Source organism: Oryctolagus cuniculus, chromosome 20, assembly GCF_964237555.1.
Source record: "Oryctolagus cuniculus chromosome 20, mOryCun1.1, whole genome shotgun sequence".
NCBI lineage: Eukaryota > Metazoa > Chordata > Mammalia > Lagomorpha > Leporidae > Oryctolagus > Oryctolagus cuniculus.
The window spans coordinates 45463486-45475219 of record NC_091451.1 but is presented as its reverse complement, the minus strand read 5'-3'; the positions used below and the strand labels follow the sequence as shown (position 1 = coordinate 45475219).

Here is an 11734-nt window from a genome sequence, read left to right as displayed (position 1 = left end):
TGCTCTAGCGTCTTAGGGTAACAGACTGTGTCCAGAGACTGCAAACTCCATAAAGGAATAAAGTCAGGCCTGGCCTGTCCCGGGCGCCCGGCTGCGCCCCGAGAGCTGCCCCAGGCGAGTTGCCTGAAGGGTCTTTTCCAAACACGAGGCCTGCAGACAGTGACCGAGTGCATGTTCCTCCTTCTCATCTCAAACTGAACAATACGAAAAAAGCTAGACTTCCAGGCTAGGGTTCACTCTCCCCGTTCCCTCTGTGGAGACGAACCCGTGGCCCCTTCCTCCTGCCTGCGTCCCGCTCCCAGGGGCGGACACAGGAAAGCGAGGGGCGGAGCACCCAACCTGGGCCCCGCGGGGGCACCGGAGCCCAAGAGGAGCAGATGCAGGACCAGCAGTGAGGCTGGCGTGGGCGGGGAGGCCAGGGAGCAGCTTCCTGCTGCACCCGTTTCAGAGCCTGGTGTGGCTGCAGGGCCTGACCGGGGTGTCTGCCATTCCTGTGAGGGCCTGAGAGCTGCAGCCAGGTCACGGGCACGCAGGTGGCAGGAAAGGCAGGGGCCCGCGAGACGGGCACGCTGCCTGGGAGCTGGCAGGGGAGGCTGCCCGAGACCCGTCTTCGGAGCGCCGGCTCTAAGTTGGGCACACTCACAGAGTACCACATGTCTGCATTTACCAGAGTTCTTCCCCTGCCAGGGTGTCAGCTATGAAGGGAAAGGGCTCAAAGTTCTGCATCCCCCCCCCCTTTTTTTTTAATTTAAAAAATGTTTTGCTAGCACTGTGGCATAGCAGGTAAAGCCACCCCCTGTAGTGCCAGTGTCCCATATGGGCGCCGGTTCCTGTCCCGGCTGCTCCATTTCTGATCCAGCTCTGCTGTGGCCTGGGAAAGCAGTAGAAGGTGGCCCAAGTCCTGGGGCCCCTGCACCCGAATGGGAGACCTGGAAGAAGCTCCTGGCTCCTGGCTTTGGCTTGGTGCAGCTCTGGCTGTTGCAGCCAGTTGGGGGAGTGAACCATCGATGGAAGACCTCTCTCTCTCTCTCCCTCTCCCCCACACCTCTCCCTACCTCTCCCTTCCACCCTCCCTCCGTCTCCTTCTCTCTCTGTGTAACTCTTTCAAATAAATAAACAAACCTTTAAAACAAATGCTTTAAAAGATTTGTTTATTTGAGAGTTACCCAGGGTGGGCGGGGAGGCAGAGAGAGATTGAGCTTCCATCTGCCGGTTCCTCCCCAGCCGAGGCTGGGCCAGGTGGGAGCCAGGAGCCAGGAGCTTCTTCCGGGTCTCCCAAAAGGGTGGCAGAGCCCCAAGCACTTGGGCCATCCTCCACAGCTTTCCCAGGTGCATCAGCAGGGGGCAAGTTTGGAAGTGGAGCAGCTGGGACTTGAACCAGCCACGACTGCAGGATGTCAGCATCAAAGGTGGCGGCTTAGCCCACTGCACCACAGTGCTGCCCCCTCCCCTTTATCACACGTATTTATTTGAAAGGCAGAGTGGTAGAAAGAGGGAGAAACAGAGGTCTTCTATCTGCTGGTTCACTCCCCAAATGGCTGCAAGAGCTGGGGATGGGCCGGGCCAAAGCCCGGAGCCTGGGACTCCATATCCGGGTCTCATGTGGGTGCAGGAGCCCAAGTACTTGGGTCACCTTCAGCTTTCCCAGGTGCATTGGCAGGAACTGCATCAGACATGGCGCAGCCAGGACTTGAACCAGCGCCTACATGGGATGCTACACAGCTGAGCCACAATGCTAGCCCTACATTTTTTAAAAAGATTGGTTTATTTGAAAGGCAGAGTGACACACACAGTGATAACTTCCTGGCCTCTGGTTCACTCCCCAAATGGCTGCCAGCAGTTACTGGGCCAGGACAAAGCCAGAACTGGAACTCCATCTGGTCTCCAGTGTGGGTGGCAGAGGCCCCACGTGCTTCTCCTGTCTCCTGCTACCTTCCCGGCGCATTGACAGGGAGCTGCAAATGCAGTGAGCAGCAGCACTCCAATATGTAAATGTGTATTTTAAAAATTTATTTGTTTGAAAGAGCTAGAGAGAGAGACAGGTCTTCAGTCCATTGGTTCACTCCCTAAATGGCTACAACAGCCGGAGGAGCTGTGCCGATCCAAAGCCAGGAGCCAGGAGCTTCCTCGGGGGTCTTTCCACAAGGGTGCAGGGGCCCCAGCACTTGGGCCATCTGCCACTGGTTTCCCAGGTCATTAGCAGAGAGCTGGATGGGCAGTGGAGCAGCCAGGACTCGACCCGATGCCCATGTGGCATGCTGGCACCACAGGCAGATGCTTAATCTACTATGACAGTACCGGCCCCTAGTACTCCAGTATTATTATTATTTTTTTTAGAAAAAATTTTTATTTATTTGAAAGGCAGAGTTCCAAAGAGAGAGAGGTTTTCCATCTGATGGTTCACTCCCCAAAATGGCCGCAGTGGCCGGAGCTGGTCCAATCCAATACCAGGAGCTTCTGGGTCTCCCACGTGGGTGCAGGGGCCCAGCAGAGAGCTGGATCGAAGTGGAGCGGCCAGGACTCGAACTGGTGCCCATATGGGATGCCGGCACTGCAGGCGGCGGCTTTATCCGCTACACCACAGTGCCAACTCCAGCTGTCCAATATATTTTTTAAAAGATTTATTTATTTATTTGAAAGTCAGAGTTACACAGATAGAGGAGAGGCAGAGAGAGAGAGAGAGAAAGAAAGGTCTTCAGATGGTTCACTCCCCAGATGGCCGCAATGTTCGGAGCTGTGCTGATCAGGAGCCAGGAGCTTCTTCCGGTCTCCCATGCAGGTGCAGGGGCCCAAGGACTTGGGCCATCTTTCACTGCGTTCCCAGGCCATAGCAGAGAGCTGGACTGGAAAAGGAGCAGCCGGGACTAGAACCGGTGCCCGTATAGGATGCCAGCTCTTCAGGCCAGGGCGTGTTAACCTGCTGCGCCACAGCGCTGGCCCCAAGTCCAGTATTTTCACACAGGTAAATCCCGCCTTGCTGTCAGTTAGATTCCCTCCTGTGGCTTCCTCCAGACAGGAAGAGACAGAATGAGTGAGGGGATGGCTAGAGGGGAAGTTCCAGACGTGATTTCCAAAGGCATTTGTGGCTCACTTGCAGGCATCTGGCCCCGCACGGGCGGGGTCCCTGACACCCGGAACAGAGCCTGCAGTCGGCAGTCAGCTGCCTAAAATGTGCACACACCTGGTGTCGGCAGGAAGCCCGTTCCTAAGTGTGTTTCATGAGCTCGGTTTCATTAGAACCTGCTGACGCGCGTGCATTTGTAGTGCTTAAGAAGCTGCTTGGGGGGCCGGCACTGTGGCGTAGCGGGTTAACGCCCTGGCCTGAAGCGCCGCCATCCCATATGGGCGCCGGTTCTAGTCCCAGCCGCTCCATTTCCAATCCAGCTCTCTGCTATGGCCTGGGAAAGCAGTAGAAGATGGCCCAAGTCTTTGGGCCCCTGCACCCACGTGGGAGACCTGGAAGAAGCTCCTGGCATCGGATCGGGGCAGCTCCGGCCGTTACAGCCATCTGGGGAGTGAGCCAGTGGATGGAAGACCAATTCTCTCTCTCTCTCTCTCTGTAAATTTAAAATTAATAAAATAACTTAAAAAAAAAGCAGCTGCTTGGGATGCTGGCGTCCCACACTGGAGTTGGGTCCTAGCCACCCACATCAAAGACCCGGATCGAGTGTGTGGCACAGCTTCAACCCGGCCCAGCCCCACGCATCTGGGGACTGAAGCAGTGGGCACGGAACTCTTGGACTCTGAAACCAGTTTTTGTTACTGAGACTTTAGTATTTCGTATTCACTTTCTGGAAGGCTCACACCACAGGGCACGTCCCAGAGAACAGGCCTTGGGGGCAGCTGGAGTCACGGAGCGGGGTCAGCCCCCGTGGCCCGACTGTGACCGGTCCTTCCACGTGGACCATTCACAGAAATGACGAACACCTAGCCGGCCTCTCCAAGGCCCGAGACGACCTGGAGGTGCCCCAAGCTGAACGAGATCCCTCAGAGCGCTGTGCCTTGGGCGCCGGCTGGCGCGTTCTGGGCCTGGGCTCGGCTCCAGGGAGCTGGCGGGCAGAGGGCACCTGCGCACAGCCCGCGGGCAGTCCCCGCCGCTGCTTCACGTCTCCCAGCACGTAACAGAGCCGTTTCCTACTCACCGTCAGAAACCGTGGGATACGGAGTCACGGGCTCTCGGAGACACACAATGGGACGCTAAGCTGAGAAAAAGTGAGCAGTGGACAGCGTGGCCGCCCTGCGTGGCTGCGGATGGGCAGTCACGTGGTCTTCAACCTGACACTGACCTCCGGAGCCCTCCAGGAACACGGCGGAAAAGGGTCAGGGTAATTCCATTAACCAAAAACTCTGTTAAAAACTGAGCCAACTTCACGAAGATAAACAAGTGGTATATTCAAGATAGTTTTAATATTAATTTTTTGTGAATTAGAAATATCACTCTTAAATGATGAAAATTATCAGTGGAGTAACTATTCCCCCAATTGCAGAATTACATTATTTATACATATAATACAGAGTTCATTGCATTGGAAACCACAGTATTAAAATAAAGTCAACACATAAAAAGGGCGCCTGCACAGCGCGAGGGCCGTGAGTCCGTCACACCCAAATGCAAAGTCTTTTTCTATCAGCGCTAAACTATTTTAAGTGCAAACAATTTTTTAAAATCTATGATTGCAGCATCCGTCTTCCTGAATTCACACATTTAGGTCAGAAAGTGACAGCTCCGCACGCGCGCTGGGCTGTCCTGACCACTCAGGTATAAAAAGAAGCAGTGCAAAACCAAACAGGGCCAAGGCCTATCTCTAACCGCAGAACCGCGGGGCCCGCTTGTCTGGGACAGTCTGTGTTACACTGTGTGCACAGGCCTGTACTCCACACATACGTGACATTTAATTACATTGAGTTTTAGGGTAAAAAGCAAGAATACGCCATTTCTTATTTTCACTGCAGCTCCGAAAGCCCGGTCTGAAAGGGAAGCAGGTTCTCCGGCGCGCGGCGCCGGCTCCGCCGCCGTCGCTCCGGCAAGGCCGCGTCCGGGGAGTGTGCGAGCTGCAGCGGGGTCTCTACACTACAGTTCCACCTGGAGAACTGGCCTGGCTTGGGGATGACAATAAGCCCTGCGAACAAAGCAGTTTCCATTAATCCAGCAAGACACTGGGCAGCCCTGCCGCCACAGCTCACCCTGCTGCAGACTCCGGCGTCCACAGGCATCACCCAGAGGCATCGCCGCGGGGCGCCCCCAGCCCTGGAGCCTCAGCACCACGCAGGAGAAAAGGCAGGGCAGCCTGGTGTTGGGGGCAGCCTGGGTCCTCTGGAATTTCACTGGCCCAGGGTGTGGACAGCGCACCCCGCCCCTCGGAGCCAGGGCTGCCCTGCCAAGGACAGCGTCCAGTGGCTTTTTAAAAGGCATTTTCCTCCTGGGCTTCTTGCTTTCTGTGTGGCCACGTGAAGGTGGCAGCCTCTGGCCGTAGCTCTCCGGTGCACAGGGTCCAGGCCGGGGCACGGGGAGTCCCTGAGGCTGGATGTGGGGAGAGAGGGTGGGACCAGGACGATTCAGATGGCTGTGCATCTGTCACAACAGGTGGGACCTGTCCCCTCAGGGCCCGAGCTTAGACAAGCCTAAGGCTCAACCCCTTCCAGAGCCCAGAGCAGTCACACTGTGCGCACTTCTCGCTGGGAGGCACGGGTCGCAGCAGTCTGGTGTCCGTGCCTTAGTGCAGTGGTCAGCACATAAGCTGTCCTGAGAGGGCTTCGACCGGAGTGTGTGCACTGTCCACCGCGGAGCCTGCCGGGGCCGCGACCTGAAATCGACCTGCACCTCGCTGCTTCTCCGGGGGCTTGTGCACACTTCCCACCTCGCAGCTGGACTCTCACCAGGACAAGGCCAGGAAGCAGGCAGCTGCGGTGGGATCTGTGGGAGCTCTTTTTCCTCTGGGACCCATGACAGGCAAAACCGCATCCTGACTTCTGTGGCCTGGAGTCTGTGCACCTGCGCTCCCGCCAAGTCACAGGCCCGGGACGGGGAGGGGAGGCAGCGCGGGCAGCGCGGGCAGCCAGGGCCCCGAGGCGGACGCCCCCTGGGAGGCTCTGCCTTTCCAACCGTCCAGAAGCAGACTCAGATCTACCAAATGAGGAGCCCCTCCTGTTCCCACCAGGGGCAGGAGGTGCTCTGTTTCTCCCTGCGACCCAGCCTGGGGACAGCCAGAGAGGCGCCCCTCCGCCACGGGGCTTCCCGTCACAGGTGGTGGCCGCAGGCTGAGGGGGGGCCCGCTGTCGGGGGCCGGGAGGGAACGCAAGCTGCACCCTGAACAGCTTTTCCAAAGATGAAGTAATTGTAGTATCTCCACCGAACACGTTCCACATCAGCAACAGGAAAGTTACTAAGGTGTCTCTGCAAAGCTTTGCCGAGTAACTGACACGGACAGCGACCCCGACCGGCCCCACCCTGGGGGCTCCGTGGCGCACGTCGTTCGTGACTGCTGTGGTGAACAGCAAGGATCTAAGGCACAGAGGTGGCTTGAAGTCGGGGTGGGGGGGACCTGCTCTAGTGGTGAGCAGCTCCCCTCCCCTGGTCTGCCGGCCCACCCTCAGGGTGGAGGGAACATACCCTCCGGGGACAGCCGGGTGCTGGAGGCCGCCTCATCGCCCACCATCCTGGGGATGTTCAAGGGCCTCTCTGGTCACGTGGCTGTAAAGCAGTAACATGCCAGCTCGCCCTGGACAGGTCTCCTGCAGACAGACGGACAAAGCTCTCATGGGAAGCCCCGGTGCTGGCCGGCCCCGAGGCCCTCCCGGTGCAAGCCGTGTGCCAGGCGCACCCCTGCATTAAGAACCCTGGCCCTGGCTGCGCTTTCCTGAACCGCCAACCCGCGATAATCCCAGCACTCTCGCTGCACAAAAGTCCCAGTGAAAGCGCCAAAGGGCAGCTGGCCAGAGCTGCTGCTGCTGCTGAACTCCGAGGCGCAGAGGGGCCTGGTGCGGGAAGCAGACGGGGTGCGGCCCAAGCTCGGCTGTGCCGCCCGCCCTGCGCTGCCACCCTGGCTCCTGCTGGGCAGCTGGCCGTGCCCTTTCGCTAGCCTGGACACACATGCTCCCCAGGAGGCCCTGGACTTGGCCCAGCGGCGATGTCCTTTCAGCCCCTGGGCAACAGCAGAGGGAAGGGTCCCAGTGCCCCGGGCGCACGGGAAGTGTGCACACTCCTGTGTGAGCCCTCGGCTGGGGGCAGGAGGAACAGACCCCACTGCCTCTTCCTACAGCCCTTCTACCCTGAGTCACTTCCAGGAGGACCCTGTCCATGCTGTCCTCACCGGAAGAATTCGGACACAGGAGGGGAGAGAGGCCTGTGGCTTGGTGGGGGGGGGACCCCACCAATTCAGACGCCACCACTTATTTCCATGGGCAGCGGTACGTGGAAGAATGGTGAGCTACCTGCTTTTGTGAAGGTACAAACTCGTTATTTCTATAAGATCAACATGTTTTTTCTCTAAGCAAAATGAATGCCTTGCTGTCTACCTAGGGATCTGCAGGGCGAGCAAAATACACCCCATCCCCACGGGTCAGGCAGAACCGGGCGCAGAGCGACCTGAACACAATTCAGCATGGGGGGGAGGTGCTGCAGACCACAGGGAAGCTTCTGGAACCCACCCCTGGAGAGGGCTCGGAGGAAGTGACACGTGGGAGCGCCGTGGGCAGCTCAGCGCAGCCCTGTCATCACCTGTGACTTTGAAGGTCTCGGGGATGGGGGCCCGGGCCCTGTGGAGAGGGAGGGACCACAGTCCTCAGCAGACGACAGAGACGGCCTGCTCGGCCGGTGTCTGGGCCAGGGCGGCCGCCACAGCCATCTCAAGCCTCAGGCAAAGCGTTCCCAACTAAAACCACAGCAGCCGCCCAGGCCCAGGAAGAGAGCTCAGCAGAGGCCCGCTGGAGCCCTCTGCCCTCTCCCGCTGCTGGCTGGGGCTGGAGGTCAGCTCCGGTCCTGCCCCCCCGCCTCAGCACAGGTGCGGCCACGGTGCCCGTGACACTCACGGCCATCAGGGAGCTGCTGCTGTGGGGCTCAGAACCGGCCCTAAGAGGTAGCAATTCCGTGGCTTCTAGTTCTGCAAACACGTACAAGCCTCAACGTCACAGCGTTGAAAGCTTTTCTTTTTGGTTCACTGAGACTTTTTAAAGCTCAGATGTGAAAATGATTACTGAGAGTTATCTACATTTACAATTCACTCGCATGTTTATTTAATGTCAATATACAGAGGACAGCCTCAAAAAGTACGTCAGAATACCAAGTACGTAGTGAACCTCTTCAGCTGTGACAGTGACAAGGGAACAGCTAAAACAAAGCAGTGAAACAGAAACATGATCTTAAGTTTATAAAGCAACAACACTGACATTTTTAAAGCTTCATTAATTATTGCAAGAGTTAAAAATTTACCAATATTTCATGTTAGGAAGGCTCTTTATGAAATTTATTCAAGTTAAGATGAAAATTTTAAAAAGGAAATAAATACATGTGGATTTTTCTTTTGATTTCCACTGCAAGTTAATATTCATACAATTTCATACAGTGTTTTTACCTAAGGTAACAGTCTTCAATGAGCTCTGCATATTATGCAGGGGGTTTCTCTTTTACACTTTTAGACTGAGAGACAACAACTCGACTAGGACCCGAGGTGGATGCAGCAGGCGCAGCGTGGGTGAGCAGGGCGCCGGCGCGGCTCCTCGTGAGCCCGGTCCCGAAGGCGACGGGTGAGCGCATGTGCCTTTCAGCGGTCACCAGTCTGGGTCATGACCTGAGGTCCCCATCAGCCCTGGGTGCGGGGCACTCTGGACAGGGAAAGGCCTTGCCAGCTCTGCCCTGTGGCCGCTCCCTGCCGTGGCCCAGGGTAACCCTCAGTGTCTCAGGGCGCCCCGTAGGCCTACACAGGCGTGCAGTCCCGCTGCTGCGGGCTGACCTCAACACCGGGCGCAGCCACTGCCACGAGCCACTTGCTTGCTTCCCTGCATTCCCTGGCGTGGGAGGCCCCTCAGCCAAGCCCTCACCCACAGAAAAGACACATCTTCCCCCGCAGAAGCCTCGGGTGCAGCCTGCTTCCAGCTCTTCTGCAGGAACAGGACGCGGCGCTTGTGTCTACCGCTGGCGGTCAGCTCCCCCCGCTCCTCACACTGAGCTCGCTCAGCAAAGACGGCCTCTCCCAGGCAGGCTGCAAGGGGGCCTCGCACTCAGCTGCAGGTGCGTGGCAGGACTGAGGGTAAATCTAATACTTAAAAAGTCCAGATGCGCCACAGGAGTGGGGTGGGGGGAGGGGCCACAGGAGTGGGGTGGGGGGAGGGGCTGCCTGCTGTGGGGCTGGAAGAAGGCAGAGCTTTGCCCCTCCTGGTACTGGAGCGTCTGAGACCACCATCAGCTGCGCAGTTCCCTCAGTCCCAGGCCCACGGCTCCAAGGACACTTCCGAACTGCTGCAAGATTCAAGCAGCACACAGCTCAGGCTCTGTGCCACCACGTACGCACGTAACGTCAGAGCCCGAATGCTCCAGTATTTTTAAGGTGTCTGCCTGCTCCCTCTTACACAACCCCTCCTTTAGCCTCTCGGGGAGGGCTGGCCTGCCTGCTGGAAATGACCGCGTGGAGCTGGCCTCTGGACCTACCGGAAGGTCTAAAAGTGGCGAGCCGGGGCAGGGCAAGCCGAGGGGCCCCCAGCACCTCGGCCCAGGACGACCGTCAGGCGGTACTGCACTTGACTGCTGTCTGAGCCTTCCAGGTACGCGGCTCAGCACACAACGGCCAAGCAGTGCTGACCAAGGAACGACGGCCTCCTCTTCCAATTGCTGGGTTTTATTTATTCCAAGGCTTAGGTCAGAGAAAGATATTCTCACCCATATTCAATTCTGAGCTGAAAAACTCACAGGGAAGCTCAAAGTTCAGTGAGAAAATTGTGAAGGTGTTCCCCCCGGTTCTCCTGGCAGTCACTGGAGGTGGCGTGGCACTGACTGTACCTCACACATCCGCGGTCAGGAGCCAGCGTGGCTGCCCTGCCCGCCCCACCCCTCCCAGGTCTGTGGGAGCCAGGACTCAGCAGCACATCCAAGCAGGGGCCCGCCCGCCCCTCTCTGCAGGGCCCTCTTCTCTCCGGCTGCCGGGCACCTTAGTTCTGGTCTTGGAGAACACCTTGCACTCTGTCCTCCTGCCTGCAGAAGTGCTCTGCCGGCTGTCAAAGAAAGGAGGCAGCAGTCAGAGGGGCAGAGCGGATGCTGCATGTGGCCCTGCAGGGTCCCAGCCCTCCGCTGGCGCCGAGCCGTGGGGACGGGGACAGCGAGGGGCCCCAGAGAGATCTCTCACACACCAGCATCAACTGGAATAGACTGGACAAACCTCCAGACTGTGACATGATCATGGTTTGTAACCTGGAGGCGGGGGTTGTACGCACCCACATCCTCCCAGCTCCCCCCACCGCCCTGTCCTCACACCCCCGAGATCCCTCCCGAGACAGCAGGGCAGCGGGCGGCTACGGGACAGAAGCCCGCGAGCACCCTGTGGGCTGTGCTGCCCCCACGAGCGCACCCTGAGGAGCGTCACCTTCAGAATGAGGGTCACCAGCAGCGTCCCCGTGACTCTACTTACCTGGGGTCAGCCACCTCCTGTTCAGGTCAAATACAAAGTCCCGAATTTTGAAACTGCATACTCAATGCCTCAGAAGCATTTGAAATATGATTTCTAAAACCATGTAGCTGCCTAGAGCGCACATGCAGTGTTCACTCCTCCTCTCTCCGCCTGACACCCAATCTGGCACCCCAGGTTGAGTCAGTCCACAAAGATGACCATGTCTGCTACCTTCGACCGGTTACCCTTTGGGCCACACTTCGAAGGCGGGCAGGGTAGGACACTGAAGTTCTCCAAGAGGCACCTGGGAGGCCGCAGTGCTCTCCCAAGGCAGCACGCCGGGGGCTAGACCGTGGGGACCGGACCCGCACGACCGGAGGCGCGAAGCTGCTGCTCCGTCTACAGGAGTCAGTCAGTCAGTCACCAGGTCTCTGCATTCACGCTGGAACCAGCACACGCTATTCTATTTGATTACGAAGGTGTGCGGAACAGAAAACAAGCCTAAATGCCCAAGTATGTTAGCAAAGAATTACCATCTTGACAAAAAACACATAGCTCAAGGACCCACCTCACCCACTGTGCAAACTGGGATTCGAAAAGCCCCTCCGCGGCTGACAGCGATCCTGAGGGAACCAGCCCAGTCCTGCAGCACAGCCTCCCGGGGGCAGAGGAGGCCACGCGGCCCCACTCCTGAACGGCCGCAGGCCCCGGGGCCCTGCAGAGGTGCCGGGCAGCATCAGCGTCCCAGGAGTAATGGCAGAGTCACAACTGCCTTCCAGGAAGAGGGGACAGCAAAGCCTGCCCTGCGCGTCCCCTGTGGGGGACTGAACCCAAGCAGGTGCCTGTCGGGCAGCGCTGCCACAGGCTGCAGTCACATGTCTTGCTGAGCCAAACAAAAACAAAACCAAACAAAGCAAAATACAAAGAACCCTCCTCTTCTCTCACTGGGGAAAAAAAAAAGTATGTAAAGTGCATCTGAGGTCAAAGGTCTTGGCTCATGCGGCAAGAGGCACTTCTGACAACAGCTGTTGGCGACCTCAGCCCACAGTTCACTCTCTGTCCAGACTCTGGGTCATGTGAAGACTTTAGTGCACAGAATCTCAATCAAAGTTCTACAAACTGCTTCTTTGAAAAAAGAT

General features: G+C 57.8%; 1 protein-coding gene across 18 annotated transcripts in view; it reads right to left on the bottom strand.

The window, feature by feature from the left end:
- Positions 1-4388: 4388 nt before the first annotated feature.
- WDR20 (WD repeat domain 20) overlaps positions 4389-11734 on the bottom strand; it is a 62643-nt gene continuing 55297 nt past the window's right edge. For 7 of the 18 annotated variants that reach the window (XM_051834893.2, XM_008248674.4, XM_051834898.2 and 4 more), the window contains one exon: positions 4389-6732. In XM_051834893.2, the coding sequence (XP_051690853.1) occupies positions 6643-6732 (90 nt within the window). In that variant the 3' untranslated portion in view covers positions 4389-6642. Of the gene's footprint in view, positions 10204-11734 lie in introns of all 18 variants that reach the window. The other 11 variants (XR_011384979.1, XM_002721720.5, XM_008248675.4 and 8 more) reach the window with 4 other exon arrangements.